This window comes from Cervus canadensis, chromosome 13 (assembly GCF_019320065.1).
Source record: "Cervus canadensis isolate Bull #8, Minnesota chromosome 13, ASM1932006v1, whole genome shotgun sequence".
NCBI classification, from domain to species: Eukaryota; Metazoa; Chordata; class Mammalia; order Artiodactyla; family Cervidae; genus Cervus; species Cervus canadensis.
The window spans coordinates 12953025-12979977 of record NC_057398.1 but is presented as its reverse complement, the minus strand read 5'-3'; the positions used below and the strand labels follow the sequence as shown (position 1 = coordinate 12979977).

Sequence of the window (26953 nt, the reverse complement as noted above, 5' to 3'; positions counted from 1 at the left end):
TGAACAGGAACACTTCCTATCAAACCGGGTATAACCTTGAGCTAGCTGACCCAACTCTAGGAAGCTGATGGTTCACATTTTCTCTGTGACAAGGAAGCTACATGAATAAGTAAAATGTTTTCCAAATATTGCTGGGCTTAAATAAAGGTGTCAAGGGAGACATCAATGTAGTTTTTAAGCAGGTTTTTACATAGTAAAGGAAGTTATAAAATCCACAGTGAAAATCATCCACCTAATAGGTAACTGAAAGCATATTTTCTGTGCTCAGGGAAAAATGAAAATACTCAAGAAAAGAATTAAACATTTAAATGTATAAGTTCAGAAAACTTATGCCATAAGCTGAAACTAGATAAAGTTTCAAAAACACTCTTTGCTGGGTTAACTGGAAAAATAAAAAAAAAGAAATGATACCAGCATTTGACTATTTTAAAGTTGCTGCACTAGTCAAAGCCTGCCAAGCAATTTACCATCTCAGAACAATTTGTTCACTTCACTTAGAAATTAGAAGTGTGTTTGGGCCAATAAATCTAAATTTATTTGTAGTAGTCATTTTATTAATGAAAGTGTTTTCCAGATGTTACTTAAGTCTGGTCGTCTGGGACCTGTTCCAATAAATGAGGAAAGTTTGATTTCATAGGTTGTCACTGTTGATTTTGTCTAACCTTTGGACTAATTGGTTCATCCTAACATATTTGCTCTGATATATAAGACTTACGGGACACTGGAGAAATTCATCTCTCCTTTTACGGGTAAGTGTTACAGTTAACTTGCTTCATGGAATTATATGTTTTCAATTCAATAAGGATATACTTTATTAAAGGTACTTGAAAAGATTTATAAGGATAGTAGTTGGAGAGTTTAGAAAAGAATCACATTTATGCAATACACCTGCTGAAAGCTTATGAATTTATATTGAGAGTTAAGAGAAAGTTGGAATGATAACTCTGTTTGTTAAATCAAATTTTACTAAAGCTGGTTACTTATTTTTTCCCTTCAACATAGGATTTAAACCTTGCACTGTAAGTACTTGCTATAATTTGAATAGAGTTTTAAGATAGGTCTTTTTTTTCTATTTGGGAGATTCTAAAGTATTAAAATGGCCAGTAACATGATTGAGATGGTGATTTGATGATTAATGGTGAAGTATTTACAATGAATTAAGGCTGGTTACTTTTAAATGTCTTGTTTTAAGAATGGGAAAGTTTTTTTTATCATTAAATTGAATTTTAAAATGATTGAAATGCTGTAATACAAGCATAAATTGGTGGTGAGATCCAAGAGGAGTTTTCTAATACTTTTATTTTCTTTTCAGCGAGGGCTCAGTACCTGAAAGCAGCCATGGAGTGGAAAACGCTTCCCATTTACTTGTTGCTGCTGTTTTCTGTTTTCTCAATTCAGCAAGTTTCTTCTCAAGGTACCTTAACCGTCAGAAATACTTTTATTTGACAGAGATTGCTAATTGTTCAGTTCTGATTTTTATGACAACAAAAGAAATAACTTTCTAAAAATGATATTTGTCTGAGTTTAATGCATAGTAAAACCTTAAAAGTAAGTAAAGAATATGTAGCATATTAATAAGCATTTTGTATTATGAAATCTTTCTAGAAGTTTTGAGCTTTTCAATAGAGTAGTTTTTGTGCTTATTGTTCTATGGTTCTCCCAAAGGTTTAAAAAACACAGACACACAATAAAACTATGTTGGAATGATATATCATCAGATTAACTGAAATGAACAATATTTAAACAGCATATGATTTTTCCTACATGTTTACAAATAAATTCAACTAATCTTTTATATCAAATAAATTATCAATAGCTTATGTTGGCATCATGTTGATATAAATATACTACAGTGAATATTTACATTTCGAAGGGCATTTTAGTAATCTTGAAAGTGTGCTTTCTTCTTTCAAGGACTATTCCTTCAGATAGGAATTTACACAGGTGTGAATGTCATTTTACAATACTGAACCATTCATAGCCCTCCAAAAATAGTCCTGTAAGAACAGTTCTTATTATTCATTTTTAGAAAATGTTAAGGTATGTGCAGTGTAATCACCTTAACAGAAGTCTCTAGCATCATAAAATAGATTACTTAACAATAACACCAAGCTTTGGATTTCTGTTTCCCTTTTTTTTCTTTGATAAGCAAAATATGAGAGAAGAAAAATCAAGGTACATAATTGTTATGGCAAAATTACTCTTGTAAGGTAGACACTTCCAGTGAAGTGATTAAATAAACTGAGCATGTGAGATACCTGCCTGCTTGGACATAGTTTCAGAATCACTTAGGTAAGGTGGAAAAACTCATGAGAGCAAATATAAATATTTAATCAGGAATGATGACTACTCTGGTGTCTCCATGCTCTTCTGCTCTCTCAGAATAACGTTACAAGTTTCATAACACAGGTGCATTTCCTAAGTCACTTCCTCATAATACTATTGGTGGGTCACAAAAATTTTTCCTCTCCTTTAATTAAATGAATTTAAAACTAGTTGTTAAAACCAACATCAATAAAACTGGGACATTCATTAAATCCAAAGAAATAAATTTTTCCTATAAAAATAACTGACGTCCCATTTCAGAAATCTGCTAGTTGTAAAATAATCTTTTGATGTTGTCTTGTCTGCTTTTCTTGCCTTCTCAATTTCTTCCCCTTTTTTCTGTATATATAATATATGTATTTATATACATACACTATATATGATATGCATTTTTATATGCATTGTGCACATATGTATGTAAAAAGTTCTGAAAGTTGTCCTAATGTTCAATGTTTTACTTGCATAGTAAGACTTTAATTTTCCTGGATTCATTATTCTGAGATTTTTTTCAGTGCTTCAAAGTCCCTCTGTGGATTTAGAACGCTGCACCTGCCAGTCTCTATTCCACGGATGGGTTCAGTTGTTACATTTCTGTGGTTATTTCTCAGGGAGGTTTTCATGGTGTTTCCAAATGATTTAAAAAATATATGTAAGGATAATTATACTTTTATCTAAAATAATTCTGTTCATGACTTTTATATTCATGCTCAGATGTTTTTCAAGAATTACCTATTTTGTACTCTCTTTAGCAGTGGTTGAAGGCCTCTGACTTCTTCTCACATTTATAGACCCCAGATATTCCCACCAACGAAAGGAGCAGGAGTATGGGAAAATTAGTGCTGGCATAGCCAGCTTGCTATAAATGCATCATCAGGAATGAGAGGCAATGTGATTGGGTGGGGAAAGTTTGGGTTTTGGATTCAGATATATCAGAGTTCAAATTCTAGGTGGGCTGTTTACTTAGGATGACCATACAATTTGTTATACAAATCAGGACATTTCTAAGAGTGAAAGAGGTTGATAAGAATGATTGATAGGTGTTCACTGACCTGTAATACATATATGCTGGAACTACTAACTAACTGGGTGCCCTTGAGCAAGTTCCTAAAATTTCTGAGTTTCAGCTTTTTTATCTCTAAAAAAGGGACTACTGAAACTCTCCTGGCAACGTTTCATAAGTGTTAGAGATAATGTATGACTCAGTGACCAGCACGGAGCTGCTCGGTAAATGGCAGCATTCGTAGAATTGTAGCTGCCAGCCCTCCCCCAGGAAGAGCACCCTCTTTGTCCAAAGCCATTACTCAGCCTGGTTTTCAAAGGTGTATTTATGTTCTCAGTCTAGTAATGACTAAAGAGGCATGGTCAAGGTCACCTAGGAGGAAGCAAATGTCACTGGGACCCATCGCGAACCATCCTTCCCAGCCTTTTCCAATGGATAAAATTCTCCATCACCGAGAGGCTTAGTCTTACTCCTTAGACCCCTTCTTTTTATAAAGTCATTTGGCCATGTTTACGCTAGTGTTGTATGATTTTAGATGTAGCAAGCTGTGCGGGGAGATGTGGGGAAGGGTATTCTAGAGATGCCATCTGCAACTGTGACTATAACTGTCAACACTACATGGAGTGCTGCCCTGACTTCAAGAAAGTCTGCACCGTGGGTAAGTCCTGAGAGCTGGTGTCTCCTCTGTCAAGCTCATGTCCCGTGAGAGCAGTGCTGTTGTCAACCTGTTCACGTCTTTGTGCTGAAGTGCCTTTCTCCCTTCCCTCGCGTAAATGTTGCAGTGTGCTGTGCCTGACGATGCCGTCCAAGCTGCAACCGTAGCGGGACAGGGAGGGGAACCTGGAAACCTGTCACTCGCACAAGGCTATTGACTAGGGCCCAGCATCAGCTCTTGTTTTAAATAGAGACTTAATACAGTGACTCAGGAGTCATGAAGTAAACAGTAGTAATTCTTTGCTATTAACCAGAGAAGTAATTACTTAGTGATGGAGCCCTTCAATATCTTCATCAAAGAAGTTCATGGAAATAAAATAATTTTGCTTACTGTTTGACTTTTTGATATTAATATGTTTTAGGTTACATGAAAAAAGGCACTTTACAGTGTTTAATAATGAGTATTTAATGATGAATTTCAGTTAAAACCAAAGGGTACAATTTTAAGTTATGATAGTTCACTTAAACATATTTTGGACCATTTTGTTGTTAATGTGCAAAAATTTCACTTTTGTGAAAATTATTAAGGTGGCTCAAAGTTATGTCGGCTTTAGAATTTGCATGTGAAGTTGGTAAATATATTGTTGTACAATTTATTTGTTGTGTAAGGTAATTATTTCAAATATGCCTGTGTATTACTGGCACTGTGGCTTTAACCAAGGCTCTTGGGGAAAACATGCAGATTTCTCTTATATAGTCCATATCAAAGGATTGGGCTGACATCTCTCAGCTCTATACCATGCCAGGTTGTCATAATAAAGGTTTGTGCATTCTGAAAAATTTTTGAGCCTAACTAGTGACCTATTTATTTTAAGTTGACTCTTTAGGATATATTGTTATAGAATATGTATGATCAATTAACAAAAATCAGTTTGGAAAGTAATGGTGTGAGGAGAGGATGGGGGAATTCATATGAAGGATACTTACCTCTTTAGACATTTCTCAATTTTCCACTGTCCATACATGAAATGACTCAGACAGCACTGGGATGTCTCTTGGAGCCTTGAAGGGCAAGAATAGTTTCCCCAAGTCTCCAGATTTCTTTCTTGACTTCAGCTGTCTTCATTTGGGAAACTAACCACTTTCCAAATTCCAGAGAAGACTTAGCTATGCACTTTTGGAGCTCTAGTCAGCTGTAAGGTGGAAAATGGTTAATCAATACATAGGCACCACTGACCACGCAACCAATAATCCATAATGTTTTGCTTTGCTCTCGGTAGAGCTTTCCTGTAAAGGCCGCTGCTTCGAATCCTTTGCAAGAGGGAGGGAGTGTGACTGCGACTCAGACTGTAAGAAGTACGGCAAGTGCTGTTCCGATTACGGCACTTTTTGTGAAGAAGGTAAGCATCCGGTTACCCTCAGCGCTTCCCAGTACAGCCAGATCTGGGCACCTCCCCTAGCGCCACAGATCATGTCTAACACGTGGTCCACCTCGGCTCTTGATTTTACTAACACGTAAGCTTTTTGTTTCACCATGATGAATTAAAGAAAGAACGCGTCTTTCTATCACTCCCTGGCTCAGCCAGGTTCCAGGAGCACAAGAGATCGCAGGTTGAGTAACAGAGATGGGGGCCAAGTATCCATGCTTTTCTCCTCCAGGTGTGGCTCAGCTGCAGGTTACGTGGACAGTATCCCGCTCATTTGATGATTTCTTGTCTAATCCCATTGTGCTGACCTCAAAAAGTCAACTGTCCTTTGACCTATCTGTGCTTTTGCTCTCAGTGTTCTTGAGTGTGTGTCTGAGGACAGAATCAACACGTTCAACTTCTCTGAACTAGTAAACTTAGGAGTCAGTTTAAAGCACTAAATTGATAAGCAAACCAAAGTTTACTGTCAAACTGTCTATTGTTTGCAGTTAACTGTCTACTGTGTTCCTCTCCCCTCTCTACAGTCTCCTCAATAGTCTCTATCTAAATGTCTGTATATGAAGGGATCAATAAAAAAGGTAGTTTCGTTTTTTTTTTTTTCCTTTTTTTTTTTTTCCTAATTCCAAAAATCCATTTAATATATTGTCCTCGGATAGAGGACGTATCAGATATTAAACTGATAAGAACAGATACTACACTTGATCTTAGCCAAAAGGCCGAGAAGCGATTAGTTTCGTTTTTAAATCCTCTTCTCTGATTATAGGTCCTGAAGGAGTACTCTGACAGCTTAATAAAACCCTCTAAATTTACCAAAAGAAAAAAGATTTACAAAAATGTATTTAAATAGTTGATTCCTTTCTTTTACCAAATGTTTGCTCTTAAATCCTACCGTTAAAACAAGATTATCTGTAAAGTAAAAGTGAAAATGAGTACTGCTTGCATAATCTTATCATTTTATTTAAATAAGATTGCATCTTCTGCTTCTTTCAAACAGTGAAGAAATAGGGTGGAAAACTATTAATCAGCATAGTGGAGGAACATTTCTTAACTCTTCAATGTTTTCACTGGAAAACATTCCAAAAATAATGGCGACAACACCCTTGTAATTAAAATCTCCAAGTGCAGAGTTCCTGCAGCTTTCAGATGGACCTATGAGATGAGTGCTTCTTATTCACTCATCACTGATAGTTGTTTTGGCTGTGAGACAAAAAACTAAGAATTTATTTTGGGCAGAGGATGGATGGGGAGGGAAAACGATTAGAGAATGATCAATCATTGAGAGAACCATATTAATAAAGGCAATAGTTTAGCTACCAAGTGGCGGGTTAGATTACTTGAGGTGTATGTAAAACTCAATGAACAAAAATTGATGAAGGTAGTGCTTCATTCACAGAATTTACAGAGATCGTCAGGGTCCAACTGAAAATAGAGGCATCAATTAGAGCTTCAGCATTTTCTTTAAAAAAAACAAAACAAAACACCCGAACTGTCTTGCAACTCACCACTTAGTCATTTTAAGATTGCTATAGATACTGCTTATAGGCATCTATATGTCTAAAAGTCCTAACAGTTCAAGAATTGAAGCAGTCAAGCACCTCTGAATGTGGGTGAGAAAACAGTCCAAGAGGTTAAATAGCTTGGTCAAGATCATTAGAATGTGAAAAAACTTTTCAAGTTGTGGTACCTGGCATTTTCGTGGGGTGGAAGGACAAAGAGGGAACGTTATGGTGGTCAGCTCATGGAAATTACAAAAACAGAGTTTGGAGGAGAAGTTTGGTAAGAGTAGCAGGATTTATCACCACTCTCCTCCACCCAGGGGCCCTTCTCTCTCCCTGTTCTCTTATCTTTCAGATAAGTCCCTCTTCTTTTCTTCTCGTTTCTAATGATCAAACATATTCCATGTCTTCTCTTCTAGGCATGAGAAGGGGCAAAGAGTAGGGGCAATAAAAGGTTAAAAAGGTACATGCCAAACCATTAAGCTATTTTATCTTGGAGACGGGCAATGCATTTTGAGGAAAGCATAATATGAAAGTGTGAAATTCTTCCAGGGGTAAATATTCATGTAGAACTTTTGTAATTGAAAAAAAAAAAAGGAAGGTAAATTGGTGTCATTTGATTTAAATGAATATGACAACAGGAGAATGTAATTTTTATATTTTTCTTCTTGAGAGCACAAATATCTGTCAACCACATGCAGGGATTATTTTTGTATCACAGAAGGCTGGCATAAAGAATGGAGTGCATAGAGTTAAGCATTTTTTAGGCAGGCAAACACCTCAGGAAATCATCTAGGAGAAAACATCTCAGTTTGCAGGCAAGGGGGTTCAAGAGGGTTTGCCCATTTGTCCAAGGTCAACAGCAGAGCCTTGCAGGTCTAGAACTGGAATTCAGGTCTTCTGACTCCTGAGTCTTTGCTCCAAGTCATAATTTACAGTGATTTGAGAATCATTTTTTTTTTTTTAAATAGCAATGCATTCTCAGAATTCATTAGTTTGGAGTAGTTAGTGCTGGGCTGAGAGCTTGCCTGCACCGGTTTTCACCAGCATCTACTCTTGAAGCCAGATGGCATCTGTGCCTTTCACAGTTAGAGTTGCTGATGAATGTGAACAAGATGTTAACCGACCTGTCTTGCTTGGCCTCAGTGCATAACCCCACAACACCTCCACCTCCAAAGACTGCACCTCCACCTCCAGGAGCATCTCAGACCATCAAATCAACAACCAAACGTTCACCCAAATCACCAAACAAGAAGAAGACTAAGAAAGTTATAGAATCAGAGGAAATAACAGAAGGTAGGAAGATGACAGATGTAACAAAAGGTTGTTTCTAAGATGAAACAATCTGTAGGTGGACTACTTCTATGAGCTCTTCATAGAATAAGGTGATCTTCTAAGTCATTAAAGGCTCATCACACTTTTTGTTTAAGTCAAAGTTCAAGCCAAAGTTATTTTTCTTATTTACCAAACTGTACAGGACTAGATTAAACTAATCAGAAGAAACAAGATTTACTGTTTTTTAAAAAAAGAGTTCACGATTTTCTTTGTATAACGACTTGATTCAGTGGGATATAAGAAAGTTGAGTGAAAGTTATATATTGAATAGTTATACTCTAGTATCTGTGACAAGCTCAGGTGCCTTGCTTTTAACTGACATTTATTTACAAGAGCAGTTGCTCATTTTACTGATAAAACAAAAGCAGAATATGACATTTGTAGATCAATAAACAGCATTTCTTGTTGCATTTGGACTGGCAGTTCTTTTTTGCTTTAAATCACAGTTGGTGTGATCAACTTTTTTATTTGATTTATAGAACATTCTGTTTCTGAAAATCAAGAGTCTTCCTCCTCCTCTTCCTCTTCCTCTTCAACTATTCGGAAAATCAAGTCTTCCAAAAATTCAGCTGCTAATAGAGAATTAAAGAAGAAACCCAAAGGTTTGAGCATTGATAAAGATCAATGACTATATCAATGCCATGTTAACAATAATTATCTAAAAGTCATGTGTGTGGGAGAATGATTTGAGGACATTCCAATATTGAGGGGGGTGTAACTTCATAAATATTAAAAGATATCCGTGAAAATTTCCTATAGGAAACTAGTGCCAAGCAGCTAAGACACCACTCTGTAGAGCCAAAGAAGACGAGAACAGCAACTGTAGAACCATAGGATGGCATCAGAGATGATTACTAATGGTTTTCTATTTCAGTTCCTCTCTACCTGATAGCATTTCTCTCTCTTCTATATTGTGGTTTCATTTCTCCTTCCCTATAAAGAACATTTATATTGTTCCTTAAGTATTTTGCAACTTTAATCCATTAAATTATCATACATTCCTGAAAGGCAATATTATTGTTCACATTTTACAGATCTTTATTATTTTTCTAATTATGTCATATCTGATTTTTCTGTAGTAAAGGACATACTACAGAATTGGCGATTACCTCCTAAAGAGAAATTTCGTTTGTTCTGCTTTTTAAAAATTATTTCCTGAATTTCTAAAATATATTCTCATTCTCCAGGAAATGGCAGATTTTGGATATTGAAGTTTTGAAGAATTCTATTTCCTGGGTGGTTATTTCCCCTGAAGCCTTCTTTCTAGCTGAATAGCAAGATATTTAATCTCTGAGCATTAATAGAATTGATAAACAGAACTCATCCAAGTGATGTGCCTCTTGGGCTCTGGGGTTCACCTATGGGGTGGCTGCTCTGGGAAGTCCTGTTAAATAGGGTCCTTTTCCTGCCATGGTATCCTAATCTCCCTCTCTGTATCCCCTGAGACTGCTAAGTTTAGATGGACAGGGAAAAGAAGGCTGTTCAAAGCCATGTGCATGGAAGCAGGGCTAAGCTGGAAGCTTGGGGTTGACTGGAACAGATTCCTTGGATGCAGTTACAGAGGTTTCTGAGGGAATTGGTGCAGTGGGTCTAAAAGATGCTGGAACTAGGTTTCCAGTAAAGGGGCAATGAGCAATAAGGAATAAGAAGAGCTAAGAAAGTGAGGAGCAAAGAACATTGATATGAGAGTTGAATTAGTGTTATTGATCATATTAACAATTTCCAAGTTGCCACTTGCTTCCATGTATTAATTGTATTGAGTTTTGTATTTTTCATCCCTTATCTCATTCATTCACTAAAATAGTCCAGTAAAATAGTGTTTACCATTTTACAGTAAATCAATAGACATGTTAGAGATTAGCAATTTGCCTCGACACACACAGCCAGTCAATGATAAGGATGGCATCTTTATGTCACAAAAATAAAAAGATGTATCTTTTTTTTTTCTCTCTAGTAAAAGATAACAAGAAGAAAAGAACTCCTAAAAAGAAACCTACCCCAGGACCACCAGTTATAGATGAAGGTGGAAGTGGACTGGATAATGGTGATTTCAAGCTCACCCCAACTCCTAACATTCCCACCACTCAACGTAATAAAGTTACCACAACTCCCAAGATTACAACAGTAAAACCAACACTTCCTAAGCCCAGTCTTCCACCTAAATCTGACACAACTAAAGAGACACCTTCGACAGTCCACACAGAGACAATAATTGAAACTAAAGAGACTTCTACAACAAATAAGCAGACTTCCACTAGCGCAAAAGAGAAGACTACTTCAGCTAAAGAGACACGAACTGCAGAGAACACATCTACTAAAGGTCTTGCACCCACACCTGAAGTTCCTGCTACATCTACACCCAAAGCTGAAACTATAACCAAATCCCCTACACCCACCACCCTGAAGGAGCCTGCACCCACCACTCCCAAGGAGCCTGCACCCACCACCCCCAAGGAACCTGCACCCACCACCCCCAAGGAGCCTGCACCCACCACCCCCAAGGAGCCTGCTCCCACCACCCCCAAGGAGCCTGCACCCACCACCCCCAAGGAGCCTGCACCCACCACCCCCAAGGAGCCTGCTCCCACCATTCCCGAGAAGCCTGCACCCACCACCCCTGAGGAGCCTGCACCCACCACCCTCGAGGAGTCTGCACCCACCACCCCCGAGGAGCCTGCTCCCACCACCCCCAAGGAGCCTCACCCACACCCCCAAGGAAGCCTGCACCCACCACCAAGGACCTGCTCCCACCACACCCCAGAGCCTCGTCCCACCACCAAGGAGCCTCACCCACCCACCCCCAAGGAGCCTGCTCCCACCACCCCCAAAGGAGCTGCAACCACCCACCCGAAGGAGCCTGCACACACCCCCGAGGAGCCTGCTCCCCACCCCAGGAGCCTCACCCACCACCCCGAGGAGCCTGCTCCCACCACCCCCGAGGAGCCTGCACCCACCACCCCAAGGACCGCCACCCCACCACTTCCAAGGAGCCTGCACCCACCACCCAAGGAACCTGCACCACCACCCCCAAGGGAGCCTGCTCCCACCACCCCCAAGGAGCCTGCTCCCACCACCCCCAAGGAGCCTGCACCCACCACCCCCAAGGAGCCTGCTCCCACCACCCCGAAGGAGCCTGCACCCACCACCCCCAAGGAGCCTGCTCCCACCACTCCCAAGGAGCCTCACCCACCACCCCCAAGAGCCTGCTTCCACCACCACCCCCAAAAGAGCCTGCACCCACCACAAGGAGCCTACACCCACCACCCGAAGGAGCCTGCACCACCACCCCCAAGGAGTCCGCTCCCACCGCCCCCAAGGAGCCTGCACCCACCACAAAGGAGCCCGCTCCCACCACCCCCAAGGAGCCTGCACCCACTCCCAAGGAGCCCGCACCCACCACCCCCAAGGAGCCCGCTCCCACCGTCCCCAAGGAGCCCGCACCCACCGTCCCCAAGGAGCCCGCACCCACCACCAAGGAGCCCGCTCCCACTGCCCCAAGGAGCCCGCTCCCACCGCCCCCAAAAAGCCGCACCCACCCACCACCCACCACCAAGGAGCCCGCTCCCACCACCCCGAAGGAGCCTGCACCCACCACCCCCAAGGAGCCTGCACCCACCACCCCCAAGGAGCCTGCTCCTACCGCCCCCAAGGAGCCTGCTCCCACCACCACCCCCAAAGAGCCTGCACCCACCACCACCCCCAAAGAGCCTACACCCACTCCCAAGGAGCCTGCACCCACCACCACCCCCAAGAAGCCTGCTCCCACCATTCCCAGGGAGCCTGTACCCGCCACCCACAAGGAGCCTGCTCCTGTTGAACCCAAGGAGCCCACTCCAAATTCTCCTGAGACATCTCCTCCAAGTTCTCCTGATATACCTGCTCCAACCACCTCAGAGGCCTCTACTTCAACTACCACCGTGGAGCCTCCCACTACTCCGAAGAGCCCTGCTGAATCAACTCCTCAGCCTCCTATAGAATCCACACCAAAGGCTCTTGAAAACAGTCCCAAGGAGCCTGCAGTACCCACAATCAAGGCTCCTAAAGTGAACAAACCTGAAATGACTACAACAGTTAAAGACAAGTCCACAGAAAAAGACATACATTCTACACCTGAAATTACAACAGCTGCAGCTAAGATTATAACAGAGGCAGCAACTAAAACAGAAAAGACTACTGAAACCAAACTACCAAGTACAACCACAGATGTAACATCTACCACAACCGAAGATACCACAACATCATCCAAAATTACTCCTAAAGCAACTCTTGCACCTAAAGTAATGACTGCAACAAAGAAGACGACCAAGAAGACAAGCAAACCTGAACAGACCACAGCTGTACCAAAAGGCACAGCTACTAATTCTCAAGCGACAACTCCTAAACCTCAGAAACCAACCAGAGCACCCAAAAAGCCCACTTCGACCAAAAAGCCAAGAACACCTAGAGTGAGAAAACCAAAGACTACACCAACTCCCCCAAAGATGACGACATCAGCAATGCCTGGACCGACTCCTACCTCTTTACCAGAAGCCATGCTCCAAACCACCACCAGCCCTACCCCAACCCCCAACTCAGAAATAATTGAGGTAAACCCAAAGAATGAGGATGGAGATGCTGCTGAAGGAGAAAAACCTCATGTGATTTTCAGGCCCCCTGTGCTAACTCCTATAGTTATTCCAGGCACTGAAATCATAGTGAGAGGACCCAGTCAAGGCTTCGGTATCAGCCCCATGTTTTCAGGTAACATCAGTTATTTTCACGTTTAAAATTGGCAATGTTAAATCTTTCTGAACCAGAATGCCCTGATTTAGTATTATTCTATTGATATATATTTAAAACCCTGAAACTTAACTCGTGAAGTTTTACATCTTCTCTACAGCTAAGCAAATAAGTTTATTTGGTATTTGGAAAATCAAATAACAACCTAGGGTTATAAGAATGTGCAATATTCTTTGCCAAACCAATTCCACAAGGCAATCAGAACTAAGAAAAAAAATTTCACATTGAGACTGAACATCCAATACCTGGCAAATTTACATGAAGATCAGGTACCCTGACCCATTCCAATTCAAAATGTATGTTTATATATTTTGAGTAATATCACCTTTAAGTACAACTATGAATAGTATTACTTTTCTTTAACCTCTGAAGTACATGTACGTCAAATATGTACTCTTCAAGAGCTTAGGAAAGGGTGAACAGAGGAAAGAGAACCTGATGGGAAGATTTGAAAAGAGCGAAACCTTCTCATTTTTATGTTGGCCTAATTTGTGTTAATTTGTTTCAGATGAAACTAATTTATGCAATGGTAGGCCAGTAGATGGACTGACTACTTTGCGTAATGGGACATTAGTTGCATTTCGAGGTGAGTTTTGTACACATTTCTTTTTCTGCTCCTTGTTTTGTTCCTGGTATTCATGAGAACGCGTCATTGGAGAGTACAAATTTGAATTGAGCTTCCTGGAGGGAAACCTGACTGATAAACTTACCTCACATAATTATTATAAGGACCTGAGGGTAAATACTAAAGCATTGGATTAAAAAAGTTAGAAATAGTTAAAGTATGTTAGTTGCTCAGTCGTTTCTGACTCCGCCAACGCCATGGACTGTAGCCTGCCAGGGTCCTCTGTCCATGGGATTTTCCAGGCAAGAATACTGGAGTGGGTTGCCATTCCCTTCCCCAGGGGATCTTCCTGACCCAGGGATCAAACCTGGGTCTCCGACATTGCAGGCAGATTGCTGACCATCTGAGCCACTAGGGAATAAAGTAACAAACACAACTAAGTTATTTAATTGTAACTACTTAATTCTAACAGATAAAGAAATTGAGAGATTAAGTGACTTTCTGTAAATCCAAGCCAGAAGGCCCTTTCTAGAGAAACTGGGAAACTAAAAATTTTGTCATGCTAAATTTCAGACTTGAGAAACATGTATTCTCAGAAATGTTTAAATACGGTCGTCTGCATTTAGTACTTGCAATTCTGACTAGCCATCGTAGAACGCTTGTCAACACATTCAATCTGTTTATGATAAACTATTTTTAAAAGATTTGATTTTGATTTCTTCTGGGATAGGTTTCAGACTTCATTCAGCTTGTAGGCTGATCATCACTTTCAATTTTAGGTCATTATTTCTGGATGCTAACTCCATTCAGTCCACCATCTCCACCTCGGAGAATTACTGAAGTTTGGGGCATTCCCTCCCCCATTGATACTGTTTTTACGAGATGCAACTGTGAAGGAAAGACTTTCTTCTTTAAGGTAAGAAAAATATCCTTGTGAGAGAAATCAGCAGTTATTTTTTATTATGAAACCATAAATCAGTTTAACTTCCATTTCAGAAAGTCTCCATACATAAACAAACTACCATTAAAATTTGATAAAAAGTTAATATGGTAACCCTGTCAAATTATTCAAATTATTAACTAAGGTAAAACTTTCTCCCAATACTTAAATCTAATAATGAGTTTCTAACCTTCCTCCCACTTGCTTTATAACCTTTTAAAAAGCTGTTCACGTCATTTCCTCTTTTTAATTATCAGGATTCTCAGTACTGGCGTTTCACCAATGATATAAAAGATGCAGGATATCCCAAACTAATTTCCAAAGGATTTGGAGGACTAAATGGAAAAATAGTGGCAGCTCTCTCAATAGCTCAATACAAGAACAGACCTGAATCTGTGTATTTTTTCAAGAGAGGTATGTGTTACATAACTAACAAAATTAAAACTTTTAAGGAGAAATCTGACAGGAAAATTTCATTCAATATTTTCATTTATTACTGGGATTACTGTTAACAAATATCTTTAATGTCTAAAATCAAATATTTTCAATTAAAAAATAAATTAAGGGCAGTAAGAAGTATTTTGCTTTCTTGAATAAATTAAGGGCAGTAAGAAGTATTTTGCTTTCTTGACATTCAAATCACGATTTCATGAGTTTTCAGGACATTTATATAAAGAATGTTATTTATTTTAAAACAAAGCTAAATATATAACTATGCAGTGCGTTGGCTTTATTCACAAGTACTTCAAGAGTCAGTTATTTTTATAGTACCCTTGACTAGTAACCATTATTAATGTCTGGACCACACTGTATAAAAAACATCCATTGTTTCCTCTACCTTGTAAAAAGCTCTCTTCCACCTCTTTTGGGCATTAGAATTAATATTCATACTATATGTGATTTTCTAATTCATCATAGGTGGCAGTGTTCAGCAGTACACTTACAAACAGGAACCCACCCAAAAGTGTACTGGAAGAAGGCCTGCTATAAACTATTCCGTGTATGGAGAAACAGCACAGGTCAGGAGACGTCGATTTGAACGTGCTATAGGACCTTCTCAAATACACACCATCAGAATTCAGTACTCACCCATCAGAGTCCCTTATCAAGACAAAGGTAATATTTTTTACTGTGTTAATTTTTACACATGAAGTAGATGTAATATAGTATCAATTATTAAATATAAATTCTGGCCAAATAACCCTAATACTTTAAGCTTATCAATTTGCCTCAATGAATGACCAAAGATCAATACCGTATTTTTCTTTGTGGATAAGAAAGACAATTTATTCAGGTTTATTAATTATAATAAACACCATTAACTAAGAACATTAAGCTCAAACCTATAACCCTCACAACAGTCCTATTTGTATCACATGAGAGACAGCAAAAGTTGAGGCACTGAAGTTAACTCACCCAAGGTAACAGAGCTACTAAGTGACCAAACTAAGGTTAAAACCACGTCTGTTTGCCTCAACAACTGCTCTTTCCAACTGCTTACAGAACATCACTGCCTTTCAATCTCACATTTAAAACGTCATCCACAGGTTTCCTCCATAATGAAGTTAAAGTGAGTACACTGTGGAGAGGACTTCCAAACGTGGTTACTTCAGCAATATCACTGCCCAACGTCAGAAAACCCGATGGCTACGATTACTATGCCTTTTCTAAAGGTAAGTTATTATCTTTGAGACATGAATAAAATCAAAGCAAAACCAAGTGTTCAATGGTGACTAAAGGTGAGAAGTTAAATTCTATCACTTATTCTAATTATCCTGAAGAGAAAGCTTAGGTTATTGGTTTAATTAAACTGAATGGATTACAATTCATTTCTGCCCTATCCTTCATGAGATTAAAGCCTAGTATAATAAAACATCCACTAAACTGAGTTAAAACTGCTACTGAAAATAATATTTTCCTTTGTTATCAGTGGCATTTAACAGAGGCCTTACTTACTATGAAGTTATACCTATTTATATCATTATAGTCTGTAAGATCAGAAAGAAGTTCCTAAGAAACTAATTTTATTAATTATATTACCTGGGGTATTTTTCTTTGAAAAAGTCATGAAAATATAAGCTATTCTGCCTATATAAATGACATCAGAATGTATTTTTTTAAAGAATAAAATTCAAACAAATGATCATTTTTTAAACTAACTTGGTTTTCTCAAATTCTTACACTGAAAAAGCAGAATTAAATATAATTTCATTGAAAGATGGTGAAAGGTCAGTCTGCCTAAGCAGCTGGTTTTCTTTTTGTCAGAAAGTTCAAATTAATTAATTAATACATTTTTTGTACTAAAATGATAAATACTCTCTTTGAGCATAAAAATAAATAGAAACTACTTTTAAGTGTTTTATTTTCTTTTTAATTGAAAAGTGATCCTTCCTCTTTTTAGATCAATACTATAACGTCGACGTGCCAAGTAGGACAGCAAGAGCCATTACTACTCGTTCTGGGCAGACCTTATCCAATACCTGGTACAACTGTCCTTAGACTGACGGGCGACGGAAGAATCAACTAATTAAAATGAAGAAGCGAATGATAAATGTTGACACTGAAATACATTTTATTAATAAAGAACGCTGAGATAAGCATACCAATTTAAATACAAAAATGTTTTTAAACTTGACAATCATTACACTAAAACAGATCTGACAATCTTATTCACAGTTATTGTAGTTTACAGAACATTTAATTAATATTTCCTCTATTTATTCCTCCTCTCCCTCCCATTGCATGGCTCACACCTGTAAGAGAAAAAAAGAATAAATCTGAATGCATCTTTCAAAAAGCTAGCTCAAACTAGAGTATTTTAAGAAGTTAGCTTAAAACTAGAGTATTCACTTACCCTAATTCATTATAAAAATTTTCAAGATCAAGTGTCTAAGCGTATAGACACGAAACTGTTAGGTATTTTATATCTTCAATGGAAATCATTACAATTAGATTAATGTTTTATAACATGAATGCAATCTCTAATAGTTAAACTGGAAAACAAAGATATTAAAATTTTACATTTTTCTTTACATTTTTTTTTCTTTTCTTTTGTGACTAGCTAAACAAGTCACAAATCCTTATTTTTCTGTAAAAAAGGTATAACAACAAAAGGCAGAGATGTAACAAATGATTACACAGCAGTATAACATTTTAGCTTTTTCAGATCTTACCCTGAACTCAAGGAAGAAATGAGTAAAAATAAAATATAAGCACATATTCATTATAAACCTATGGTACACAAACCTGTCTACAAGTAGTTTATAGATTAGTAAACATCACAAGCTCAACGTGTAATTATTTAATCAGCCCCTGGAGTATTTTAAAGAACAAACAAAAAATGTCAAATAAATACACACTGGAAGCTTCAGGATTAGAAAACTCATTCCATTTAATATTACTGCACATCCTATCACGTGATCAGCATATTAGAAATTTACCTCTCTGTCTGTTAAACTGGCGACCACGGACACCTTGTCTCAATGTTGTCTGAAGTCTTACCCGTCTGAAAGGCTTCGGCTGACTACTGCTAGTATCTAAGAAAAGCATTAATATACAGGAAAGCAAGTTAATAAATAAGAAAGCAGTTAAAATGACAAAAACTGATACTAAGTGAATGCATGGATAGAATGCAAAGGTGCCCACTGCTTTCTATATTTAAATATTCTTTGTTTTTTAACAAGGGACATTTAACAAACAAAAAGGTAAAAAGTTAAAAAAAAATTTGTTTTTGACTTTTTCATTCATTTCACCCAACTGTTATGATTTAATAATAAATATTTACTTGGCTCCTATCCATGTATCAGACACTGAGCAAGGAGCTGGGGAATACAATGGGGAAACAAACTAGCAACATCCTTCAGGAAACAACAGTCCATTGCAATATACCACCAGTCATATCTGACTCTTCCCTTTTCCAGAAATCCCCAATCCAATCATTAGCAAATCCTGTAAGCTCTAATTTTAATCTATATCCTGAATCTGACTCCTCACAATCTTGACCCCACTATTCTGTCTAAAACATCCACTATCCTGTCTTTACCTTCAATTACCGCAATATTCTCCACACTTTCGCTTTGTTGCTGCCCATTACTCACTTTCAGTCTCTTCTTTACACAGCAGCCAAACTGATACTAAGTTCAGTCAGATCATGTCACCACACTGTCTGAAGCCCTCCAAAAGCCTGCTGCATCCATGAAAGCTGAAGAAATGACAATGGGCTACAAGATCTATCCTCCCCCCACCCGTTATCTCCTGCCATTCTCTCTCTGTCCAGATTATGCTTCAGCCACACGGGCCTCTTTGCTGACCCTGAACGTATCACACTGTTGCCTATGGACTCTGCATCTACTCTTTTTCTCGTCCTGGAACATGGTCCCCTGAAGAGTTGCACAGCTTTGCTTCCTTACCTTCAGGTTTTTCCTTAAATATCAAATTCTTTGGTAACGCCTCTGTAAAACTGCCTGGCACTTGGTAGGCACTTAAATATTTGCTGACCACATGGATGACTGCTCAGATGGGGAGGATTAGTGTTAACACCCTAATTTCATATTATACTGTAAAAGGGAATAAGAACCATATTTTCTTATGCAAGATCTGGTAAGATATAACTCGTGCCCTCCCATGGAGGAAAGATAATTCTCATGGGACATCAGAATACGACTGGGGGCACAGAACTTCAATTATTATATTATCCATAATGCTATCATATTGATAATAATTATGACAGCTACAATTTGAGCCTTACTGTGTGCAAAGCACTGAGTTATATAATTTATATACATTATTTCTAATCCTGATTGCAAGATGAGTTATGAATATCCATATTTCACAATGAAGTGAGCAGAGATTTAAAGTTACTAGCTGTTAAAAGACAGATACAGAATCTGAATCTGGGCATATTAGCTAATGGGTTAATGTGTCACAGAAAAGCAGCAGAAAGGGAGAAGAGGTTTGAGAGAGCCAAGTGCCATGACTGAAAAAAGTAGTAATTGAGAAGGTCTTCCATAAAACCTGAAGGTTCCATGACAGAGTTTGAAGATTACTGCTATAAACAATTTAAAATGAAATAATTAAGAGTGGGTGACTGAGGATATATTTCTTTAATAATAAAAGAAATTGCTTAGCTAAAAACTCTGAGATAAATAAGCTATCTCAGTGTACCATTTAAGAGTGGCATCTCCAGTCAAACTTCTTGAGTTTGCATCCTGGCTTGCCTATTATTGTGTGACTTTGAAGGAAATTATTCAACCTTTTTGCGACTCAGTTTCCATTTCTATGAAATGGAGATATGTGCTTACCATGTTGGGTGGTATGAGAATTAAATGAATAAATACAGGTAAAGGGCTTAGAATACTGTCTGATACAAAGTAAGTGCTCAATAAATATTAACTATTTTTTAAAAAGAACTGCAGAAATAATTTTTATTGCAAGAAAGATCCATGGCCCTTTTCAAAGTTAACTTCAAAAATGTGAAAAACCAAACTTTACTATTTACATCAGTAAATTTCAATTTCTTTTTAAGCAACAGGCCTCCCAACCCTCAACTCTACATACCAAATCTCATGTAGAACTTATCAGTTAGAAGAAATAAGAAAGGAATTGCTCTGGTTTAAATACAGGCAAGAGGCCTGGAGACTACTCTTTAGTGTCCCTCGCAATAATCCATCCCTCCAGCCCCTATGGCACCTTTGATACAACCAATTCCCTTTAATACAAATTAAAAGTTCTTTTTAATAAAGTAAAATTTTCCTTTCAAATGAAGCATTTTAAAAGGCAAGGAAAAAAGAATTATCAATTGTTACTAACAGAACAGTGTCTTTTGCAAACAAGACTGATGTGTAAAAGCTATACTGTAGTCTGGAGCAGGGACTTACCTACAGAAGAACTGGAAGGAGGGTCCTGGCTGGTGGAAGGAAGATCTGACTCATCAGAGGCCTGAACAGGCTCTTCTTCCTGCTGGCTATCAATTTCGAGGCCTGCTTCTGAACTAATACTAAGAAAGGAAAACAAAAATTCATTAGAAAATATAAAACTGATCCTAGCATGTATCCTAAATTGTTCCCAAACTTTTTTTTTTTTATATAGTCTATCATTTAAATAACCCAGAGGTCCCCTCCAACTCAAACTTTCAGACTCTAACAATAGTAACCATATATTTAAAAGGCAGGGGAAAAGAGAGCTCAAGTTCCGTTTTCCTCACTTCTTTTCTCGCTAGGACATATTCCAATTTTATTTTTTCCTCCTTTTTGCTGTTCTTTTTTTCTTTTTAACAAAAGATGTTCATAGTCGATAACAGTATCTGGGTTTTGATAAATCGCAAAACAACGTTCAACGAAAGCAGATACTAAAATAACCCACAACAGTTCTAACTATTAATAATATACCACTGTTTCACCATGGGCTCTAGCCCAGATGAGGCTAGGGTAGATGAATTCCTAGCTCAAAGCTATAAGTCCATTTCTCTCTCCCATTTGAGAAAGCACATCAAAAAACAAGTGAGGAAGATTAAGAGTACAAGAATAACTTAAATGTGCTCCTGTTTTTATCATCTGCAAACTTCAGTACACTTATTAATAACAATGTACCTGAAAGATCAAGGCTGTACATTGTTACCCTACTTATCTAACTTATATGCAGGTTACATCATTCGAAATGCCGGGCTGGATGAAGTACAAGCTGGAATCAAGACTGCCAGGAGAAATATCAACAACCTCAGATATGCAGATGACACCACCTTATGGCTGCAAGTGAAGAACTAAAGAGCCTCCTGGTGAAAGTGAAAGAGGAGTGTGAAAAAGTTGTCTTCAAATTCAACATTCAAAAAAGGAAGATCATGGCATCCAGTCCCATCACTTCATGGCAAATAGATGGGGAAACAAGGGAAACAGTGACAGACTTTATTTTCTTGGGCTCCAAAATCACTGCAGATGGTGACTGCAGCCATAAAATTAAAAGACGCTTGCTCCTTGGAAGAAATGCTATGATTAACCTAGACAGCACATTAAAAAGCAGAGACATTACTTTGCCAACAAAGGTCTGTCTAGTCAAAGCCATGGTTTTTCTAGTAGTCATGTATGGATGTGAGAGTTAGAAAGCTCAGCGCTAAAGAATAGATAATTTTGAACTGTGGTGTTGGAGAAGACTCTTCAGAGTACCCTGGACAGTTAGGAGATCAAATCAGTCAATCCTAAAGGAAATCAGTCCTGAATATTCATTGGAAGGACTGATGCTGAAACAAAATCCAATACTTTGGCCATCTGATGTGAAGAATGACTCACTGGAAAAGACGCTGATGCTGGGAAAGACTGAAGGCAGGAGGTGAAGGGGACCACAGAAGGTAAGATGGTTGTATGGCATCACTGACTCGATGGACATGAATTTGAGCAAGCTCTGGGAGTTGGTGATGGACAGGGAAGCCTGGCGTGCTGTAGTCCATGGGGTCACAAAGAAGTAGACAAGACTTAGCAACTGAACTGAACTGGACCTGAAAGATACTCTTACGACTCTGCTACAGTTGAAAACTAGAGAAGTACAGTCTAAGCAAGTTGTTTTAACATGTTCAGAATCTGAGCTTTCTTATCTGTCAAATGGGAGCAAAACTTCATAATACTGTGTGGATTAAAAACGACACCCATGAAGTGACTTGCATACATGGCATGGAATTAAAGGCAGCTAGCATTTTCAGCAGGGTCTGTAACTTTCTCAAACTAAGTAGCATTGAGTTAGAGGCGTAATAGTAGACTTCATTTTTTCATATATTTACTAGAGTTGGCCTGTTAATTACACTAACAAAATGTTGCTAAATAAAACAAAACCTGAGCACTACCTAGGAATCTGGATTCTACTTCTAGCTATGCTTTTGACTACGAAGTCGAACATTTTTATTTTATAAAGAATCAGGTTCCACTTTAAAAGTTAAACTTCTCCAAAGCACTGTCCAGTGAGTTCTATTAAATTGTTCCACCTCCTTTAGTTTAAAAAAAATCTGAATGATTTGTTGTGAAATACTTCTTTTTACACTTTATTTATAACTGATGTGTTAAGTCAGGTCTTGAAGATTTCTAATTTTTAAGAAGTCAGTGTTTCAGACCAAGTTCTAAACGCACATAAATAAAAAAACAGGTGAGGTTTGCTTGAGAGCCCACTACTAAATGGAAAACTGAGTCATTTCCTAACATTTCCTAATTTTCGCAGAAAGACTTCTTTCTTGGGGAAAAGTTCAAGCAGCTACATTAATGGAAGAGGACCAGTGATTTTAGAGAATACTTTGTCCTAGAATGCATCATATGCAATTTTCAAGGATATAACCATTTTAAAAGTTATCTGTCTTCTGTAATAATAATGTCTAAGTCTTAAAATATAATATTTTGTGCAAAAGTTGGTTTTCCAAAATATATGGCTCGGTTTATTTTTGTAAAAGGATGCCACTGAAAATATAGCTCAAGAGACTGTTTCTTTCTGGCTTAAGGAAAGAACAAAAAAATCTAAAAGTCTGACAAGTATAAGCATGCAAAAATTACCAGGTAAACATTTACCCTTCAGACTCTGCCTCCACAAATACTTCATCTCCATCATCGCCTGCTGCTGTTTCGTTTGCTGTGGATAAAGTGCCAGTGGACGTTGTCACCATTGGAACAGACTGAGAAGCATGCTCTGAGGCATCGGAGGGGGTGCTCTCGGTAAATACGGTCACTTGAAAATGAAAAGACCACAACAGCAATGAAAACTTTAGCTTTGTGGTTTCCTGAAATTTTTAATCACAGGTTTCCATTTCACCAATAAAACATAATATATTGATCTGCCTTTGATACCTACCTGGGGCTGCTACTTGTAGAGGAGTAGTAGGAACACTTCGGCCGCCCGACTCCTCTTCATGTGCTAGGAAAAGGGGTGTTTCATACATTCCCAAACCTAAAGACAATTTTGAACATTAATGATTGAAAGGACAAAATACTGTCCACATCCTAGATATCCAAAAGAAAGAAAACTAATCAGTGCAGATACTGATTAGTTCAACTCTGCTGAAGCCCACAATTAGCCCATTAAGCAAAAGTCAATCCCTAAAAAATGTAAATACAATTTAAATGTAACCTTAAAGTTAACAATAATTTGTTGTTTTTTAGTTGCTCAGTTGTGTTTGACTCTTTGCAACCCTATGGACTGCAGCCCACCAGACTCCTCTGACCATGGGATTTCCCAGACAAGAATACTAGAGTGGGTTGCCATTTCCTTCTTCAGGGGATCTTCCCAACGCAAGGATCAAACCTGCATCTCCTTTATTGGCAGATGGATTCTTTAATCAATGAGTCACCATGGAAACAACACTAATTTAAGTACCCTAATAAAGACCAGCTGAAGTGCTCTCATAGTTTCATAAAAGCTAACTTTATTGAGTAGCCAACTATGAACTAGGTACCATGTTTGAATTTACTCTTCACCAAAACTGCAAGTTTATTATTAGTCTCCTTTTTTGCTAAAGAAATTGAATTTCAAAGAAGTTAATTAATTTTCCCAAAGTTACTAGTAAAGTGGTAGCATTCCAATCTAAGCTTAAATCTGACTTCCAAGTCTTAGAAGTACTATAATAAAGCCACATCAAAACTTTGAATTTCTCTGAAGTCAACTCACAATTTATATTGGTAGAGGCAAACAGTATTAGACCTAACTAACATCCTAAACCACCCAGGGACTAAGATGAATTTCATGACTTACATAAGGGCTGCAGATTATTCTTCTGTTCTGGTCTTATTATTAGACCAGTATGCATCCCCTATTCACTTACAAAATACCATAACAGCTTCCCAGAAATACAGTGTGTTTTATGAATGCCAACCAATGATTAAAAGGTAATTAATTCCAGAAAGAGCATAATTCATGTCCAAGTAACCAACTGCTATTACTTAATTTAGATGTCATTTTATTCCACATATTTTTAACATTTTTTATTTTTAATGTTAATGGAAAATATCTAACTAGTTTTATAAACTTAACTGGAATGTTAAACATCAAACTAAAAAAATATGCTGCACTCTTTCCAACAACTTTAAAATGGATGGTAGTACCCATGTATATTTATGGGCACAACAAATATTCCTGATCCTATACTAGGAGCCAAAAGAGATACAAGTGTAAAAGTTAGTCATTATGCCCAAAGAAGTGAAAATTTTGTTGGGAACACTTATATCTAAGGTAGTGCTTAATAAGTAGTAAATATATTACACCTTTTTTCCATAAATTAGGATAAGAATTATTTACATATATTTTTTTAAATTAATACTCGCTCACTTAAAAAAAAAAATCATGTCAGAACAGTTTATTACCAAATACATGCAAATCCAGGAGAGCTAAGCTTTTATGTAGCTATTTACCTCCTTGAGAAGCAAGTTGGCCAAGATCAGAGTGACTAGAACTTGTTTGTGGCATATCTTCAGGTGGTCCAAACCGGAATCTAGGAACACCAGCAACCTGTGGGGAACTAAATAGACAAAAATTAATTTAAGATGACCTTTAAAGTTACCTTGCTTAAACTGCAATAATGGAAAGAAAACAGGAAGAAGGAAGAATAAACAAAGTAGGAAAACAGTTTGAAGATAAAGTTGACAAAGAAACTCTTATATATGAAAATATTTTCAAAATAGCAGTTGTCAAGAACTTAGCAAAAATATAAATCATGTGATTCATATTATGGGATTTATATAAACATGACTTACACATAAATAGCTTCCAGCTCTCCTGACCTATGCCTCATATTTCTCAAATCTGCTAGAAATCTCTATGTAGATACATAAAAAGCAACATAAACTGAACATGAGATATAACAAAAAACGAATATAATCATGAAAAAAGTTTTGTCTCAGTTTTCAATGTTGGTCTAGAAAACATTTAATTATTAGTTGGCTAGAAATTTGTTTTCTCCCTGCCCTAATAACACTACCATTCACTTTCTGCCCATAATCCAGGATATATAATAGCATTATCTCACTCTTTGCCCACTCCTTACCCTAACCTTCCCTGGCTAGCCAGCTATTGATGTTTATGGATTATACCCTGGTTTATGGATTGTACTCTTGAATCTATTTCCTGTTTCCATCATTGCTTTAGTTAAGGACAGTCTCTATCAGGTAAGATTTTAAACCTGTCTCCTTCTATGAAAAGGAACTTAAGTTCCTCCACTGCTATGTGAGAATGCTGTTGATTGGCTGGCACTGAGCAGTTTTTTAGATGAGTGTTTCTGATTGGCTGACTTTCAGAAAGGTGGGGCTGATGCTGATCAATTGGCTTGTAAACCTGTGTTACCTGAGGTGAGTTGCAGTTAACGGAGCTAAAATCTGTTCTGATGGCCATATATTATCATATACCTTAGAAAATTAATCAGCTCCCATTTCTGTAGAAACATGTTTTTTTCTATTCTTCAAGTACATATCATGCAACAGATATTTCAGCCACAATTAAACATACACACTTCCACGTGAAAAGCCTTCTTATCCTTTAGGAGTGTATAGCACAAGAGCTAAAAATAGGTTCCAGAGCCAGACTGGTTTGAAATAAAAAACTGTCACTTCCTAGCTGTCTGAAATCTAGTCAATGTGTTAACATCTCTGTGTTTCCTTATCAGCAAATGAAATAACAGCATCTATTCTCACAGTTCAGTTCAGTCACTCAGTCGTGTCTGACTCTTTGAGATGCCACGGACTGCAGCATGCCAGGCTTCCCTGTCCACTACCAACTCTGGCAGCTTGCTCAAACTCATGTCCATTGAGTCTGTGATGCCATCCAAACATCTCATCCTCAAGTCATCACCTTCTCCTCCTGCCTTCAATCCTTCCCGGCATCAGGGTCTTTTACAGTGAGTCAGTTCTTCACATCAGGTGGCCAAAGTATTGGAATACTGGTAGTACTGGACTATACTTCAACACCAAAGTATTCCAATGAACATTCAGGACTGATTTCCTGTAGGATTGACTGGTTTGATCTTGCTGTCCAAGGGACTCAAGAATCTTTTCCAACACCACAGTTCAAAAACATCAATTCTTCAGCGCTTAGCTTTTTTTTTACCGTCCAACTATCACATCCATACATGACTACCAGAAAAACCATAGCTCTGACTAGACGAACCTTTGTTGGCAAAGTAATGTCTCTGCTTTTTAATATGCTGTCATAGCTTTTCTTCCAAAGAGCAAGCATTCTTTTAATTTCATGGCTGTAGTCACCATCTGCGGTGATTTTGGAGCCCAAGAAAATAAACTCTGTCATGGTTTCCATTGTTTCCCCATCTATTTGCCATAAAGTGATGGGACCAGATGCCATGATCTTAGTTTTCTGAATGTTGAGTTTTAAGCCAGCTTTCGTACTCTCCTCTTCATCTTTATCAAGACTCTTTAGTTCTTCTTCACTTCCTGCCATGAAGGTGGTGTCATCTGCATATCTGAA

At 38.0% G+C, this 26953-nt stretch overlaps 2 protein-coding genes and 1 pseudogene across 3 annotated transcripts in view; 1 reads left to right on the top strand and 2 right to left on the bottom strand.

The window, feature by feature from the left end:
* The first annotated feature begins 646 nt into the window (after positions 1 to 646).
* PRG4 (proteoglycan 4) lies at positions 647 to 17059 on the top strand. Its single transcript, XM_043484605.1, is given in 14 exon segments — positions 647 to 749; positions 1313 to 1414; positions 3861 to 3983; positions 5260 to 5379; positions 8049 to 8198; positions 8717 to 8839; positions 10192 to 11418; positions 11421 to 12977; positions 13525 to 13602; positions 14361 to 14497; positions 14779 to 14935; positions 15440 to 15637; positions 16069 to 16194; positions 16923 to 17059. Coding segments are annotated over 13 exon segments (4170 nt in total). The 5' UTR covers positions 647 to 749; positions 1313 to 1338; the 3' UTR covers positions 17021 to 17059.
* Positions 5967 to 6134, bottom strand: LOC122452669 (annotated as a pseudogene).
* A 15-nt stretch (positions 17060 to 17074) lies between the features above and the next one.
* The window catches only part of TPR (translocated promoter region, nuclear basket protein), a 61034-nt gene continuing 51155 nt past the window's right edge, over positions 17075 to 26953 (bottom strand). For both annotated transcript variants that reach the window (XM_043484600.1, XM_043484601.1), the window contains exons 47-52: positions 24892 to 24998; positions 23339 to 23434; positions 23059 to 23215; positions 20398 to 20516; positions 17962 to 18057; positions 17075 to 17274 (exon numbers count right to left, since the gene is read on the bottom strand). In XM_043484600.1, the coding sequence (XP_043340535.1) occupies positions 17219 to 17274; positions 17962 to 18057; positions 20398 to 20516; positions 23059 to 23215; positions 23339 to 23434; positions 24892 to 24998 (631 nt within the window). In that variant the 3' untranslated portion in view covers positions 17075 to 17218. The remainder of the gene's footprint in view (positions 17275 to 17961; positions 18058 to 20397; positions 20517 to 23058; positions 23216 to 23338; positions 23435 to 24891; positions 24999 to 26953) is intronic.